This window comes from Epinephelus lanceolatus, chromosome 20 (assembly GCF_041903045.1).
Source record: "Epinephelus lanceolatus isolate andai-2023 chromosome 20, ASM4190304v1, whole genome shotgun sequence".
Classification (NCBI taxonomy): Eukaryota; Metazoa; Chordata; class Actinopteri; order Perciformes; family Serranidae; genus Epinephelus; species Epinephelus lanceolatus.
Genome location: NC_135753.1, coordinates 16786807 through 16805642, shown reverse-complemented (window position 1 = coordinate 16805642; position 18836 = coordinate 16786807). Strand labels below are relative to the sequence as shown.

Below are 18836 nucleotides of genomic sequence, written 5' to 3'. Positions count from 1 at the left end.
GAAAGTTTGTTAAAGATGCATCTTTAGGAGAATCTGCAGCAGAGTATTTTACAAGTTACAAAAGTAAACTCTCTGATGTGGATCAAACATCAGTAAATATTATTAGAATCACATATTTTGGAATAAATCCTGTGCCATATGATGAATTAAAATCTTACAGTTCATGAAGACCAGCTCCATTTTTTCCAAACAGAAACCCTGTATTACTTGGCTAATATTTTTAGCTCTAAACATCACCATGCATCTTCTACTGTTGATCTCTGAATTTAATTGACATATATATCAGTTTACCTTGTGTGTTGGAGCACCTAAATTATCTTCCATATCCTGTAGTACATAAAGGTTAGGGAACTGACTATCAAATGTTGCAGATTGACTGACGTTCTGTAATCTTGTTACTTTTGCATATAAAGTCAGACTCAGGATTGTACTTCTCTAACGTTTGAGACGTCCAGATTTCCGAAGGACAACCGCTGGACACATAAAAGACAATCTTGCGATTATCGAGGAAAAACTGGATGACTTTCAGACGAGGGGAGGCAATATCAATCACGGCCAATTTGAGGCCACCTACATGAAATATGATTTCATAAGACAAATGCAGTGTCATTCTTAATGTGCTTAACCTTTACTGTCAATGAAAAAGTATTGATCGCTCTGTGGCATTTTTTCATCATTTGATTTCAGAAAGTGTAATAATATATGGTGGTGGGATAAGATAAAAGATGAATGGCAACCGAATGATTTCAGATGAACAACGCTGAATTCCCCGCAGAGCACAGAGTGTGGAAACATTGATGCTTTAGGAAAAGATTTCTTTACAGTATATGAACGTAATAGTGTATAAAACATGCAATGCTTTATTTGAAACCTTTTCTTTAAACTGTACTTTCAATTTATAGCAGTTTTGTTTGAATATGTTTCCAACCAGTATTAGCAGCAGGGAGGAGGCAGCCTGCTTCTTAGCAGTGTTTCTATTATTTCTCTATTCTGTTGAGTAATTGGGAGGTCTCCTATCTCTTCTTGGTCTTTGATCTACTTACTCAACCTAATAAGACTTTGCTCTGCTGCACTACAACCAAATCAGCAGTGCATTTTCAGCCCCCTAATAAGTGGTTAGCTTGATTTATATGGGTAATCTCGGCGATGTGGCGGGGCTCTACAACCTGTCCCCGATGCAAGGAGCCTCTTTTCACAACCACAGGCCAGACCAGATGAGTCCATTACAGCGGGGGTAAAGATGGTCATTCTAACCCTCCTCTCCTTCAAAAGTAGCAGTGTGCTAGTGCATTATGACGCTGGAGGAATTCTTAGTCGAAGTGTATTGAAGGGGTTGGCGATACAGTGATGCATGGCCACGCTGCTCGGCTCTATTGTGAAAGCAGGATGCTGTTTGGCCGTTGCTGTGGGTGGAGAGGCTCGGCTCAGCCTGTAGGGAGCCCCGGGGGCCAGAGGAAGCACTTAGAGTGGTAAAATGGCCACTTATTCACAACCACCCTCCCGTTCTCACTGCTCCTCCCTACCCTCGAGCCTCCCACTGGGTCCAGGAGCAAAGACCTCTGGGAGCTGTATGATGGACTGCATAGCCCAGTCTGCTGGACTATACAGGCCCCTCTGCAGCTAGCCTATTCTGGCCTCTGTAACAATGAAGCCCCCCACATCAAGCTCTCCCAACCCTGTTTTTTTAGGAACTTTCATTACACTAATAAACATTAGCAGGAGTGATGCTGCAGTTTTGACAAATGATTTCTCACCATGTCCTCACCAGCTGAATCCATTGGCCAGCCAGGCGGCGGTAGCAGCGGCAGCAGCCATGGGATCCATTGCCGGTTCTCAGGTGTTCGGCAACGCCCTGTCAAACCTGCAAGGAGCCACTGGACAGCTGGTCACCAATGCACAAGGACAGGTGTGTACTGTGGGCGCCAACACACAAAAAAAAAACACTGAATGATGTATTACACATACAGCTAATTAAATACTACAGTTTCCTTGGTAGCAGATCTGTAAGAGATGTTGCCAGACCATCTATCATGTACAAATGTGCAGCTTCAAATAAAACATTCGTATAGTATTTCTGATCTTTCCTCATAGATTTCTAGTGGTGGGTCTGTGTGTTCACTTGAAGCCACACTCTAGTAACCAGCCCACCATATATTAAGCTTTTTGGGAATAAACAAAGCCTTTCTTTCTCTTATCCGCATGCGCCTGTCGCAGTAAAATGCTGACCTTGTCATATTTACAGGGTGGCTGCAGAATTGTTCCATCAGTAGCCAGAGGCTTGAACGATGATGCTTGTCATTGTGGGACCTTATCTAATGAATCATCTTATCGCAGGTGCACACAGCACATATTAAAGGAAAATTGTATGGACAATGTGCCCTTTCATGCCACTCTGTGTTATTTACCTTAACCCCTGTTTCATCTTTTAACACTTGCACTGTCCTTAGTGTAGACTTAACATAAACATGGTGAAAGGGAAGCGGGGGGTGACATGTCTTAGCACTAAGAAAAACAGTTGTTTGTATTTGTTAAACTTGACATTTAGCCTGCTGAAATTAGGTTTCAGTTCCACCAGTGTGACCATGCCTCATTGTTAAATGAGCCAGTCAGTAAAGTGTTGTCCATGTGCGAGCGCTTGATGCTAAACGTCGCTAATGAGACAGTATGGACTTCCCTGGCTCACAAGGTGCCTGGAGCACTGGGGACAGATCACTGTGGATATGGACTTGATGGGATGCTCTGTGTTTTTGTAGTGTCTTGGCGGCTGACAGTCCCTGACATAATCAGGTCACAGAGACGGTCAAAGCCGTGGGCTACAGCCTTTGCTCCCCACCTCATTATTCCACAGCATTATTCAGACAGAGGGCTCTGAAACATGCACTACCATATCAGAAGGTCCTGCCCCTCCTTCTCCCCCTGCACTGAGGAGATTATACAGGCTAATACATACCTCAAACAAGGCTGGAGGTCCACCAAACACACTCTGAGAACTTATGTCAGCATGGAAAAGCTACAAAGCAGGAGGCAGCTTTTATTCAATTATGATGTGTATTTACAAAAGAACTGCTTTTATCCGTTAGTGTAGTGTTTCATTGGAATTTAGTGAATAATCTTTATCATCACTGGGCTCCATGAGTAAAAGTCACCATTTCTTGAATTTAAAACACGATATACTGTCTTTGACCTCTTAATTTCCTCTACAACTCTGTCAAAAGACCTTTTCATAAGCGAGAGCTCTGGGGACCTTGAAAAGTGCCGGGTTTGATGGACGTTTGGAGTTCAATATGTTTTTAAACCTTAATTATATTGGCCCCAGTCTTTTTATTCTCCAAGGAGAATCAATGAGGCTCTTTTATCCTCACCGCCTCTACAACAGTGATTAAGGCTGTGGATAAAAGCCAGAATATTGTTAAGTCACTCTCACTCCTGATTTTTTTTTCCCCTTTGTGAATCTGTGGCATTTTTGTGAACATCTTCTATTCAGTGCAAATTCTCACTTTGCCTCCAGCTTCAATATGGCAGTAAAACTGTGTTGGGAAATGAGGACATTAAGGGCTGTTTCTTGGAGAGCACCGTGTGTCTTAGCAGGTTCAGACACACTGAAATGGTCTGTGTGTGTGGCAAACCCCAGTTTGGTAAACACAGTTGCCTTAGCTCTGTGTATGGAAACCCTCTCCTCCTTGAATTTGGGTGGTCAGGCTATCCACCCCTCTTACTCTCAGCGTTGCTAGTCTTTGGTGAGAGTTTGGCACTTAGGGTGGATACTGTTGGTGCTAATACAGAGAACAACAGGTAAAGAATACATGCACGGTTAACCTGCAAAGCAAGTGTGCCCTTTGTATTGATGGAAGCTTCCAGCCCTTAGATCAAGTGTAACCACAGTGTAAACTGCTGTTGCCCTTGTAATTGTAAATCTACTGTGAGGCTGCAGCTATTGATTATTTTCAGTATTAATTATTCTGTCGATGCTCTACAAGTTCCCAGATTGCTTGTTTTGTCCGACCAACACTCCAAAAACCAAAGATACTACATTTCTAATGATTTAAAACAAAGAAAGGCAGCACATTCTTGTGTTTAGATGCTGCAGCCAGCTAATGTTTGACATTTGGTTGGATAAATAAACAACCAATCACTGTAATCTATTTTACTGTATCTGCATCTTGTATATTTGAGAAAATAAAACAAAGGCTGTTGAATGGATAGGAAATACCTGCCACCCTACCCAGGAAATATCTTCTGTCCACTGCACCATTATGAGTCTGCTGTTTTAGCCTTTGATTTGCTCTGAATGTTAGCTTTTTTGGACTTGTGTGTTGACACGAGTCCAAACTTCCCAAACATTTTCCCTCTCGGGCCTCAATTCACCGCATGAACAGTGGAGGAGAGAAAATGGGCAGAGATATTGCCTGGCGACCATGGCTAAAGACACAGATTGCCCTGGCTGGAGAGATGAGATGACATTTCTGTGGAAACAAGAGCAGCATAATCTTAATGAGTTCTGCTGGGTGGAGAGAGGCACGTTACTCACATGCCATACGAAGTAGAGCGGGAAGCAAACACAGGAAGCCAAATAAAGGAGAACAAACTGAAAGATAACTGAAGAGAGCAGTGAATTAGAGGAGGTCCTAAAAGCTGCTTATTTATGAAACAGCGGCACGATGAAATTGCACCTTAAGAAATGGAAATGATTGCATGTCACCATCAAACTTGGACTTTTTGTCCAGAGAGTGCTGGTTGATTTGGAGTACTGCAGGTTCGAAAGCACACATTTACCAAATTTTTGCTGTGTAGCCTTCTTAAGAGTAATGTCACCGGTGTACATAACCTGAGGGATTTAGAGCCAGGCCTGATGTGTTTCAGCTTTAAGAAGAAGAAAACCAGTAACTTGGCAATCGCTGCCATTAGTCACTGTTGTCTCACAGAATTAAGTTGAGATTTAAATATTAGAGAAGTGTTGCATAAGTTTGTACTTCTTTTAAAAAGCTGCCTAGAAGCATTTTTATGCACAAACATACAAACCTACACGTCAGCCCCCTGATGAAAATGCTAGCTATGAAGTGTAAGGGTAAAATTAAGGTGGCTAAGGTTAGGGTAAGGGTTGGGGTTACATCTCATTACTTATGGTTCATGTCTTCATGCAAAATTAGTTATAAGGTGGATTATTGCTGTGTTTGGCCCCATTTATCCTACTATTAAATGGAGAAACCTCTGTCCCTCCCTCCGTCCGTCCATCCCTCCATCCGTCCGTCATCATCCGTTTTCCTCCTCACTGCTTTGACCTACTTCTCTGAACTTGCACATAGGCTTTCATCTTGGTCATGTGCAGACAGCCACAGTAATGTTTTTGCATTTTTCCCACATTTCTACTGTTTACATTCACGTTTTTGTCCACTACCCATTCATGCTGTGAGCACCATCAGCAGCTCGCGCATGCGCGCTGGGACCACAGTTTGGCTGGGAAGCCTTTATCTCCAACACTTGCAGATCGAAACCTGTATGTGTGTACCTGTGTGCCTGCGCACGGCCCCGCGCACGTGCGTGCCTCTGTGCCATCAGCCAAAACTATGCTCCATGTATTTTGCCATAAAGCATGTTTCTAAATACTGTGTGCATTGTTTGTCTTACATTAATATTTATTACACAGTGCATTTACAGTGCTCTGATTTTGCATCTTCTCTAATATACTGTTTTTGATGTCTTATTCCTCTATACATAACACATACCCAAGTATGGACTAGTTAACTAATATGTTGCATTGTAGCAGGGTTCAAATAACCTTCACATTGGTGGATTTGTCTTGTGTGGTTGTGGGTCTTGTTTGTAGGGGTGTCATGTACGCCTAAACGAAATGTGGCTGCAGCTATACATGTCTCAATAGTTCAGGGGTTCCAGTGTAGACAGCAGATATGTGGGCCCAGACTTCTTTTTCGGTGCACCGATCATATCTGCATATGAATACAGATATATTTTTAAAAAGCAATAAAAAGCTAAATTGTCATCAGGCGTTAGCCAGTAGGTTTCAAGATCGAGTGCTTTCCACTTCTTTTGCTCTCTACACAGGCTGTTTACCTGCAGCTCAAACGTGATTGGTCAAAACTGCTCAGACTAAAAACAGAAACTAGAATGTTTCCTGTACCAAAATCTTTCTTTATGCACATATATGCAGATATCTGTTGATAGGAATTAGGAGAATATAAACATGTTTTCAAACTGACAAATACATCAGTGTTAAATGATGAACTTAATGAATGCCAAAATGAAATATAAGCTAAAGTTTAAAGACATGTCTTGACTTAGATCTGAAAATTCCTATTAAAAGAATTCCTAAAGTTGAAATAATTTCAATAATAAACCCTTTTTGATGTTGCAGACACGCTGTAGTACTCAAAGAGTACTGCGGTTTGATACCCAGCCTACACTTTCATAAATGATGGCCCTGCTCTGTAAACCTTAGCATTAATGAAGTCAATACTTCCCATTAGAAAAGTGAATAATAAAGTCCCTTCTGTCTATAAATTAGCGCTCCAACAGTTGACTACACCAAGAACTCGTCCAGCCTGAGCAGAGCTGTGAGACACTGCCATGAAACATCTGCCCGAGATAGTCAGATGGAGAGGCGATACATAGTGGGACAGGGATGAGAGCTAAGCTGTCAGTTGCCTGCTCTTTTATTATGCTTATAGAACAACCACTTAGTCCAATGACGATGAATAATTGAGCGGAACAAGTTCCCTGCCACAGTGGCATGCAAAGCGGGATCAGTGGGACTCCGGAGACAAGAGCGTCAGGCAGGGCAATAAAATATGCTAAGTGGCAGGAGAGCATTACAGCGAATTTGTAAAGCCGGCGCGGAGAGAGAGATAAATTATCTCTCCCCTAATGCGAAGCAACGTAAGCAAATGAGCCGTGGCAGGGATGAATTACAGATTGTCGGCCCACCTTTCTCTCGCTGATCCCTCCCTATTATGTCAAAGAGACGGGGGGAGAGAGGAGGGGGAGGAGGACCACGCACTGAAACACATCAGTGGTGACGATAGGGACTAGGGAGGCAGACGAGGCTCAGCTAATGCTATGTAGAAGCTGTTTGTAGTTTTGTGTTGAGGTTTAGAATCTTGCACTAAAATGTAAAGTTAAAGAAGGAGAGTTGCAATTTTTGCAAAAGCAGTTCTTTGCCCAGATGCCAAATAACAGAATTTGGAATGATGGGCGTCTCATCCGTGTTGAGCTGCTCTCCGGTGTAATGAGGCTTGGTGGAGGAGCGATGTCAGCGGGGGGACGGGGCGACGGCTGCTCAGAACCAGTCCCCAGATGACATTAACCTTCATCATAGTGAAGAGGCGCTAAGTCCCCCCTAAAGCGCCACTCTTGGCCACACTCTGGCAGCTCTGAGAGCTAAAACGCTGCAGTGACACTCTGCCGCCCCCTTTGATCTGCCCTTCCTGATTACAGCCACAGAGGAGAGGAAAGCATGGGCTGGAGGGGGGGTGGAGGAGGGGTGAAGTACCCCTGGGACCCTGAGAGTTGAATTAGAAACACAGGGTCCTGTCTCACTCTCTGATGCTCCTCTTTTCTCCCTCTTATTGTTTCTTTTCTTGCTCTTTCTTTCCACTTCATCCTCTCTGCCTCTGTGTGTGTGTGTGTGTGTGTGTGTGTGTGTGTGTGTGTGTCTGTGTGTGTGCGTGCGTGCGTGCGTGTGTGTTTGTAAGAGAGAGAGGGTGAAATGGGGGTTTGTGTCTCTCAGCAGCCTCACTCCTTCTCACCAGAGACAGACAAAGACACTTAGGCACAAACACACTTAGACACACACAGTCACACATACGCACACTCATCCCGGTCTTGGCCTGGTGATGGATAATACAGTCAGTGGTGTGCACCATCACACACACAGGTATTCAGCGCTGACCTTTGCAGTGCGCTCCCAGCAGTCTGCTTTGGCTTCACCCGCTCAAGCCTGTAAAACCACCTCAGTGACAGATGATCAGTGGACACTTGTGCATGTTTGTCTCTCAAAAACACACACAGACCGACTCTAACACTCTGATTAACCTCATTACACAAATGGTCGGCTTGTGCTTTGTTTTATGCAAAAAGCCACAAAAAGACTTGCAGCTAGCAGAGATCATTAAGACTGATACCTCCAGTAGCGTTTACCCTCACTGCTCCATCTTCCTTTTAAAACTGCCCAGCTGATTTCGTCTCCTCTCTACCCCCTTTGTAGATAATTGGAACAATCCCACTGATGCCCAACTCTGCAGGGCCCTCCAGCCAATCAGGGGGTGGCAACCCAGCACTGCAGGTACAGCCAATTACACCTCAGCTTCTGACCAACGCTCAAGGCCAGATCATCGCCACGGTGATCGGCAATCAGATCCTGCCTGTCATCAACACCCAGGGAATCACGCTGTCACCAATCAAGCCTGGACAGCAGGTAACAAACACTCTGATGCACAAACACACACAAAAGAAGATATCTTGTAGAGCAGCTTATTATATACTGGTATTTCAACAATGATCAAGAGCTGACTTTAAAACTGTTGAATGAGCAACACCTAGTGGAGTCACACCAGAGCTCTGTTTATTCATGAAAGCAATACTCCAGCTCCGCTAGTCAGGTCTGCTTTATGCTAAACACCCCCTTTTTCTCCTGCTTCAACACTCATAACGCTCATTTGCATCATCCCACTTGGAAAATTGTAGCTTTTGGTAAAATTATTCACAATATATGTGTGTTTCCATGTTTCAGTGTGTGTCTGTGCATGTTTGGGAGGCACTTGTCACCCAACCTTTCAGACTCTCTCTCAGGGAGCCTGCTGCGCCCCTGCAGAGCCCAAACCAAAAAAAAACAAAGACACACTTTTCATCACCCCACTTAAAACTCAAACACTCATGCTTCTGTTCTCCACCTCTCCTTCCTCAATCACACTCTCCAGCCTTGATGATTTGTCCTCTCTGACCTGAACAACAAGTATTTTGTTTTGATATAGGGGAGGCTGCATAAAACACAAAAGTTCTTTCTTTTCTATACACTACATTTGAGTTTAAACTGCGAGAAATTCTCGAACATTTTCTCCACCCAATTCAAAGATCTATACAGTATTCAGTTGTGGAGTCAGATGCATGCACACAACGATGAAAATGTTATTGACTTGATAATGACGATGTCAGCACAGAATTACAGGGTAAAAGTTCACATTGAAGGCCCGTACAGTGCGGAATGGATGAACTCTCAGTAGATGGACACCTAATTGCGGCTCCCTGAAACACCAGATCATACTCTTGAATGAATTAATGCATTTGTAATAATGTTTATGCTTTTGTCTCCACTTCAAAGCCTGCATGTACACATTGTTCCACAGGCATAATTTACGGTTGTCAGAGCCTGCAGTCTAGAATATTTCCAGTGAAGCTAGATAATTCTCCGAGCCTGTCAACAGTCCTGACAGTGTGTGCATCGCTGTTGACACCCCCCACCATCCAAACAAACACATGCCACAGAGAAAATAATTAATAGCAAAGAAGGAGAGGAGAAGCCGGCCTAGCTCATGGCGGAGACAGCTTTTCGCTTTAAAAGTGAAGACGTACCATCTTGATCTTGTAAAAGCAATTCAAATGTGCATAAAACATGAAAATACATCGTTTTTTCGCCATCAGAGCACGTAGCTTGTGGATCATGAATTATGTTTGATATGGGGACTGCTGTGTCCACATGTTTATATTTCAGATTCAGGCTGCCATTATTAGCATCTTCACAGGTCTGATGACGAGGGAGAAGGCTCTAATTGTCATGAGCAGTTTTCCTTTTTTCTAGTTGATTTCTGCAGAGAAGCGTGTGTAAAGCTGAGGAGTACCTGAGTTGACTCTCACTGTCTCCTGCAATGGTAAACCTCTGCTGTAGTCTATTGAGCAGACTATTGACCCTCTGCTCTGTCAGTTTAAATACTGCAGGCAGTAATTAACATTTATTCATCAAGTACCAGGTAAATTACATTAGAGTCAGCTTCTAAGTGGCTAATTTAATAGCTGTTGATTGGTTGATGAGATTTAATATTATCGCCCAATCACCATAATGACATGATTACTGTAAATGATGATTATTGTGATGATGTGAGGGAGGGAATAATGGATATTTTTCTGTACTACATGCTGTCAATATACTGCATCAGCTCTGTGTGTGTGTGTGTGTGTGTGTGTGTGTGTGTGTGTCCAGCTGCCTCAGGCTCAGCAGGGTCAGACAGGCCCCGCATCGTCTCAGCCCAACCTGCTCCACATGCCCCACAGACAGAGTCCTCTCCACCAGGCCTCTTCCTCCTCCTCCACCTCCTCCTCTTCCTCGGCTCTCAGCGTGGGGCAGCTGGTCAGCAGTAAGTGTCCGACACAGCTCACAAAAACACAACATGCCCTCAAATACACGGAAGAAAGAACTGTAACCCTCCTCTGTTTATACAAGTCCACTGACTCTTGTATCATGATCATATGACAGCGAATGTGCAATGAAATTTTATTTATTTTTATTTAACCTTTATTTATCCAAGAGAGTCCCCTTGAGAAAAATAATCTCTTTTTCAGTGGAGACCTGGCCAAGATGGGCAGCAGCATAAATAAAAACACGTAGTTAAAGACAGAAAACACATGAAAAGAGGGTTAGGTCGTCCATTTTCTCACTTACCTCTCATGATTTCCAGCCATGCAGCCCCAAACTAATTTGTTTCTAGTGAAGAGGTAAATACAAAAAGGGTCACAAATATATACCTTCATTTTTAAAGAAGGCTAAATAATTTCCCTAAAACCACTGTAGCTTTTAGCTTTTATCTAGACAGGAGGAAATAGTGGATTTGTTAGGAACTAACAGCGGATTAATAATGATGCTCTGGCGAATAATGTACAGCAGCAGGAGTACGCATGTGGTATTGGTATTTACTCACAATAAATGGTAGTCGTAATAATGGAGCTCTATGGAACAGAGGAATAAGACATATCAAGACATGGCTACATTGGCCATAAGATAGGGATGAGCGAGTACACCACTATCTATATATTGTTTGTATATATCTGTTTAGCCAACTAAATTATCTGTATCCAAACTTGGAATAGGCAGAGTTTAATCCAAAGTGGGAGGGGTTTAAATAAAAAATGGGTGGGGCCAAACCAGACATCTATATTTCAACCTGACATTGATATGGGTTGATCAGAAGTTGCTTTATTTATTATTTATTAGAAAACTATTTACAGAACAATTTCAGAATTAAGCTTCTGATCATTTTTGATTTAATGGTAAGAGATTGGACACAGTATACAATATAATGACGTCCAAAATCTAAGGCGATATTTAGTCTCATATCGAGATATCGGTGTAAAGCCTAGTCCTAGCTCCACTGTTTTGAGTTGGAGGCTAAAGTCTCAGAGACTGATATCTCAAAATAAAACCAAAACTATCTGTATGGCTCGATACCACCAGACGTAAGAGAATAAAAATGTCTTTTTCTAATTTCAGTGAACTGTCCCTTAAAAAATCCAACATGGCGGACACCCAGTATCTCCATTACTCTCAGTGTGGACAGCTTTTGACTGATCCCCACCTTCTACGATTGTTTTATTTTTTCCTGACTGTCAGTTCTTTGGTTTATTAGACGATCCAAAGTGGCGTGTGTTATGTTTAATGAACATAAGTTTCATTCTCCCAAGGCGTGGGCCTTTGGCAGAGCCTTATAAATCACTGGGCCACAGCCTGTCAGCATGCAGCTATTGCCTTTAAAAACTCTGTTTTATTCAGATAAATTTCATTTGTCAGAGTCGATTCCCCTAAACTCCATGTAAACTCATTTCAAAGGCAGCTACAATGCCACTGAATTTAATAAAAAAACAAGTCGCCATTGATCAACTTGTTGTAGACACCGTGTTTAGTTTGTGTTTACTCGTAGCTCGGAAGATATCTTATAAACCATTTTTGAGTCTGCACAAAATCATCGTGGCTCTGTTCTGCAGTAAATAGAATTAATGCTTTATGCTGAGTACGAGCCATATCACTTCCTCTCAATATCACTTACAGCATACATACACAAAGGAAAATCCCATGACAGAATCAGAGTCATCTGCCGAGCAGAGAAGATGAAATGTCATTGCATTCGCTGGCCACAAACAAAAGTGCCAGAAACAGATTAAAAAGCTGAGAATGTCTGTTACTGTTATTTAAAAATAATCAGATGGGGAAAATGTCAATGAGAAAGAGGAATGTCAGCAGTGTTTTTCTTTGGCTTTGTTTTTATTTTAACTTTTATGTATCCAGAGAAATGCAACTAAACATTTACAGTGATATCTGATCTCATGTGATTAGAGTTAACATAACAAGGATGCACATTAATACCCAGTTTAAATTAAACAAAACCTTGAATCTGATGTCCACATCCAGATAACGGATACAGATACAGATGGTATGTTAATACCAGGTTTAAATTAGGTCTTAAACAGCACAGCAGGGGGACAGGAGATGACAAATATGTTGCATATGTACATTTCATACATATATATATATATATATATATATATATATACATACATATATCACTAGGGCTGCACAGTTTCAGAAAAGCATGTGATATGTGGTAACTTTGAATATTGGGATGATGATATGACTTGTGATAAATATTGAAGGATACAGCTTTGATGTCTTTCTACTTTAGGTTTGCGCTGCCAACATAGACAACAGACAATGAATAGCCAATGTATGTAAGCTGAATAAAAAAAAGAAAGAAATGCGATGATGTTGATGGTGTCCCACAGGTGGTCGTTTGAGTGGGTCTCCAATAACATTTGTGTTTTTTAACCGAGTTTAGAGAGCACCAACATCATCCACCCACTATAAGGTCAATCAGATGTGATATATATTGTAATATGTGATAATCAATTAAAATAAAAAAAATAAAAAAGTTATTTAATAAATTTAATAGTTCAACATTTTCAGAGATATACTTAAACTCTTTCATACTGAGAAGATTTTTTTGTTTTCTTTTCACTTATTAAAGCTATGAACAAAACAGGAAACAACAACAAAACAGGTCTCATGTGACATCTATGACATATATGGTAAGAAAATGGCAGCTGCCGGTGAGAATATTCTTTTTCTGTTGGCAGGTAAACATCATCAGACATGAGTCAGGACAGCATCGATCAGTAACACAATCACATTGTCACAATGAAGCATTATCAGGGGGAAAACATGTGGCGCATCCCCTGGATGGTAAAACACCATCCTAGATGTAAGATAACAGGACTGTCTGTGGTAATATTCTACATATTCATGAATTTAGATGTATTTTATGAACCTTAAAATACAAGGTTATTGTCTACCAGCGATACCAGGAAACTGTGGCACACCGAGCTTCAGAGAGCCAGGGATGAGAGCAGGTGAGCGGACGGACAGGTGTCAGATTTGTAATATGTATGTATGTTAATAACATCCAAAACACTATATACTATATACTATATACTATATACTATAAATATACTATATTGCCGTTCAAGCCATCTTTGTGATACCTATATCGTGCATCTCAATATTGCAATGAAGGTAAATTTTCAATATTTTGTGCAGCCCTACATATCACTGTGTCTAAAGTGACCTAGTGTTTGAGCTGACTTTGTCATCAAGAGGTGCGATTCCAGCAGGTGTTAATGTTGATGTTTTATACATTTCCAGTCAGGATAGCGCCACGAAAGGCGAGTGTTTTTTAGTTTGACATTGCTGTATTTCCAGCGGGGATAGCACCACGTAAAGCATTTGTTTTTTACTGAGACATTACCACATTTCCAGCGGGGATAGCACCACGAACAGCAGTTGTTTTTTACAAACATCACTATATTCCCAGCAGGGATAGTACCACAAAAAATGTTTGTTTTTTTACTGATTGATTTTTAGCCACCAAACGTGGGTTTGGTGCTGCATTTCCAGCGAGGATAGTTCCACAAACAGCAATTGTATTTAGTGAAACATTGCAGCTTTCCAGACGGGGTAGGGCCACAAAAAGTGGTTGTTTTTTGCCAAGACATGGCTGCATTTCCAGCAGATTTTTAGACATCAAACATGGATGTTTTTTACAGGGACATCACTGTGTCTCCTGATGGAATAGTGCCACAAAAAGTGGTTGTTGTTTAGTTAGACATTGCTGCATTTCCAGCGGGGATAGTATCACAAAAAGCGGTTGTTTTTTTTACAGATATCGCTATGTTTCCAGTCAGGTAGTCTCGCCACCAGACAATCAGAGATCTCCGCCTTCTGATAGTCTGGGGACACTCCTTTCTAAAGTGTGTTTAACACACTGGAGAAAACGTCCGGCAACAAAGCAACGCCTCTTGCATTTTTGAAAAGGACACGCCTTCTCGGAAATGTGCGCTCCCCCTTTTCTCGTCCACAAGGAAACAAACACACAGAGAGCTTGAAAATGGATGCCGAGAGATTTAACTCTGTTTTATCAAACGTGTGCTCAATCCACAAGATTGTGGAAATGAAGGACTTACAGCAACTTTGTTTAAAACTTTTAACGCAGTCGGACTATGTTTATGAGCACAAGACTTCAGCAAGCCACCGAAGGACCGCCCTGCGGATTTACTATTGGTTCTGCAACGTAGGGAGTTTTTTTAAACTGCCCATCTAAACACAAAATCAGGGAGAAAGACATCAGTCTTTAGTTAAGCAAAGCGTGTAAAGACTGACTTGTGAGTCTACCAGCCAGGATAGTACCACGTACAGGGGCCGTTTTTATTGAAACATTGCAGCTTTTCCAGACAGGGTAGTGCCACAAAAAGTGGTGTGTTTTTTACCAAGACATCGCTGCATTTCCAGCAGATCTTTAGCCACCAAAATGGGTGTTTTTTACAGAGACATTACTGCGTCTCCTGACAGAATAGTGCCACGAAAATCAGCTGTTTTTTAGTTTGACATTGCTGTATTTCCAGCGGGGATAGCACCACGTAAAGCATTTGTTTTTTACTAGTCTGAGTGGGCGGAAGTTCGCTGCAGAGATCAGCCTTTAATTGGGCGGAACGAGCCACCCGCCCTACCACCTCCGGTTGTGTAGCAGTTTTCAACCGTTTTCAACACATCCTTTACTAACTTTTGCAGTGTTTGATCTTGCGGGGATGTAGCCATTTTTCTGCCATGGTTCGCGTCCTGTAGGTGATATTTTTGTGGGCGTGTTACACCAAAACCTGTTTCCCCCCGGCAATATTTTTGCAAGCACACCGTTGCTGTGGCACCGCCCAGAACAATTGTGATTGGTTGAAAGAAATACAAGCAGCCGGGGCGTTTTTTTCTCCAATCTCAAAGTGAGAGTTGGCCCCGCCAGACCTTTCTTTTCTTGAGAAAGGTCTGGTGAGCGAGACTAGTTTTTTACTGAGACATTACCACATTTCCAGCGGGGATAGCACCACGAACAGTGGTTGTTTTTTTACCAACATATCCACTACATTATAATGCACAAAGGTTACTGTGTTTTACAGAAATGTGCAATGCCAACATTTATTCCACTGATTGGGTTGAGATTTCTAACTTCTAGAATAGTTGGTCACAACTTCAAACTTCATTTAGTCTAGTTCAGGTTGATTATGAACATTTCAACAAAAGAAAACAAAAAGACAAAAGCTTGACTTCATTGTGGGACTCGCATTTAATAGCATGAGTTTTGCCTGTAATTTATGTCAGTGTTCTCTCTCATATTCCTTTTCAGCAGATAAATTGAGTGTTTAACTTGCTATTGTCCTGTTGTAATTATTAGGCTTGTTAGCGTATTAGTGCTGTGAAGAAAAGTAGCTTTTGGAGGTGGAGATATTGATTTATCTCCATTGTTTCAGTTGTTTTTTAATTTGGCTTTTCAAACATTTTATTTACGTCTCTTTTTTTTTTTGTCAGGCTTTACTTCGCCGTTCTTTATTCCAAAATAGATTAGAAGGGTTTAAATGTTAAATCATGTTTGGGTTGTGACTTCATGTCTAAAGACAAATATGGATCCAGAGGTTAGACCAGTTGCTGGAGAGTGCTATTAGTCTTTCAAACCACTGAGTAAATAGACTCTGTTGGGAATGATGAAGAGATGCTCATCAATGTGGAGATGATGGGACCCGAAGCTGTGAGTGCTCATCCCTCCCATTTAGTCGTCTCCAGTCCCTCATCTTCCAAGTGTTCACACGTCTGGAGCACGCCACATACGCTACACGTCACTTATGAGGCACAACGAGATGGCAGCCCCATAGATTTTTGCTTAAATACGCTTGGAGGATTCCTTTAATAATTCATTGATAATGACCAAGATGAATAATTCAGAGGCACAAACTTTGCTTTAGTAAGCAGGATGCCAGGGCACCTGACATTGATGTACAATGTGAAATCACTTTTTATTAGCAGGGAAATTCTTCAGAATGCTTCACTGAAGTTTTTTCAGATCTGCTCAAATGGGGAGATTCACAAACAGCATTTCTTTGTATAAAGAGTTTTCTCTGTTGGGCACCGGGTATCATTTGTGTTTGAGGCTCGCTGGAGGTTTGAAGGCCTGAACTGTCTTCACATAGGGTCAGATGGATGAAGTAATGTCTTTATATATTCTTTAATGTTTATTTCGGAGCGCCAGCTTTAGAATATATGTGTATTCATACAGATGAGATACAAGAAACAGACACACAGTATCTATCTGCTCAACATCGATCCATCTATTGAATCAACAAGCTCTGTGTCATGTGGTCTTGTCCATATGCTTTTGTATGTGAGATTAAAGATTTACACTTGCAAGTCAGAGCCATGACATGCCTGCATTCACACCTCAGATGGATTTAGTCTTCCAAACATCTCTTAGATACATGTAGTGTACAGCAGAGGGGCAGAGAGAAATAATAAATCCTGACCCCGAGCTGGACTATTTTTTTTTAAGTTGTTTAGAGACGATCATGATCACATATGTCTGGATGTTTGCTTCATTCACTCTGGAAAATGAGGTAAGCGACAAAGGAGCAGAGGGCTAATAAAATGAGATGTGTGTGTTGTATTATAGACCCGCAGACCGCCCCCAGCGAGGTGGACGGGGTCAACCTGGAGGAGATTCGTGAATTCGCCAAAGCATTCAAGATCCGCCGGCTGTCCCTGGGCCTGACACAGACTCAGGTGGGCCAGGCGCTCAGTGCCGCCGAGGGGCCGGCATACAGCCAGTCTGCCATCTGCAGGTAAGAGCAAACAAAGAGGGGAAAAACTCTAACAATAAATGGCTCATTATTTCTGATCAACATGTCCTAAATCTGTCAGATCAAAGCAGATAAAGTCATGCAGCCTCACTGAGCTGTCTGGTGCCATCTCTTTTTCTTTTTCGTGTTTTAACAGACATTATTAAGATATTAAAATACATAATTGACTATTACCACCCTGACAAATGAAGCTCTCATGTCTGTACTTACGCTTCTGCCTCTCCCATCTCTTTCACTCGCTGACATGACAGCCGCGCGTTACTTATGCAAAATACATACACAAGTATTACACGAAGCACTTAAAGCATTTAATTATTACTAAGGCCCAACGCCGCCTACTCCGCCTGAACATGAAAGAGCTTGACGGCAATGATCTGTTAATAAGATTGCCATGTTTTACAGCTGCCACCAGGACAGTTTAGTCATAAATGGTGCATTATATATTCATGAGACAATCAGACAATCAGTGTTTCATCCCTCCTGTTTTTCCACTTGACTTACGTTTTGCATGAAAACGCCAAATGAGCCACGTTTCCCTTTCAAGTCAGAATAATTGGGCTACATCATGTCCAAATATTATTTTTAAAGAGAACCAAATAGTAAAATAAATTATTCTACAATGCTAAAAACAATTTAAAGTCTAACGTTAATTACTAAGTTGACAAATGGAAGTTAATGTTAAATATCTTGTAAAATCTAACCGTGGCCTGTTTTGCATCAATCTTTATTCGTTTCTGTTTTCAGTTCTCAGTCCTGTATTAATTTTAATGTCCTTCTACATGTGCGTTGCTGATGACCTGTACTGTTTATGTGACACGGCGCTGCCACGCACTTTTAAAAATTTCATCACATCAACATCAAACAGCCGATAAAATGTGAAACAGTACAGGAGCCGGGGTTCTTATGAAGCCCAGCCATCTCTGACTAATGTTTAAAGTCTTGAAATCACACATGAAATATTTATGGCCAGGCATAATTCAAATATTTATAACATACATTAAAAGCCATTAGCTTCAAAAATAAACACTCTGTGGGCTGTTATTCATGCCGTTAAGACAATTTTTTTGTTTGTATGACATTGGACATGACATCCTGATGTTTTAAGTAGAGGGGCAAACTTCACATGCTTTAGTTTAGTTAACATCAACACGGACATGAAGTTTGAGGAGAAGCGGGACGTCACGTTAGCTCTGGGGCTCCAGCTCTGAACCCAGACAGTGAACAGACACTGACAGATGCTTCCATCTTGTCTGCTTTCATTGCTCAGTATGTTTCCAGGCACTTTATTAGTTTATCTTAACAGGCACGGGCGTTACAAGAGGGCATCATCAAACCAATGATGTGCCAGTGTGTCCTCTCCTGGCTCAAATCTGGCTCAGTTTAGCTAATATGAATATAAAAAATGTAGAAACTGTCACACATTTCTCATTTTAATTACACAATTGAAAATGAAAAATGTTAATAACTCACCATAATTAGTGTTTTCTCACTGCCAGGATTCAGTGCACCATTATAAAGATGTTATAAATGTCCTCATCAGGTATCTCTTGAACAGACATATTTGACCCAACATAAATAAACATGACCAGCCTATAAAAACATAATCTTATATTTTA

The 18836-nt window shown here is 41.5% G+C and overlaps 1 protein-coding gene across 3 annotated transcripts in view; it reads left to right on the top strand.

Annotated features, from left to right (window-relative positions):
• The window catches only part of pou6f2 (POU class 6 homeobox 2), a 95174-nt gene that overhangs the window by 67265 nt on the left and 9073 nt on the right, over nt 1–18836 (top strand). For all 3 annotated transcript variants that reach the window (XM_078162705.1, XM_078162706.1, XM_033638345.2), the window contains 4 exons: nt 1769–1906; nt 8219–8428; nt 10208–10361; nt 17034–17202. In XM_078162705.1, coding sequence (XP_078018831.1) covers nt 1769–1906; nt 8219–8428; nt 10208–10361; nt 17034–17202 — 671 coding nt within the window. The remainder of the gene's footprint in view (nt 1–1768; nt 1907–8218; nt 8429–10207; nt 10362–17033; nt 17203–18836) is intronic.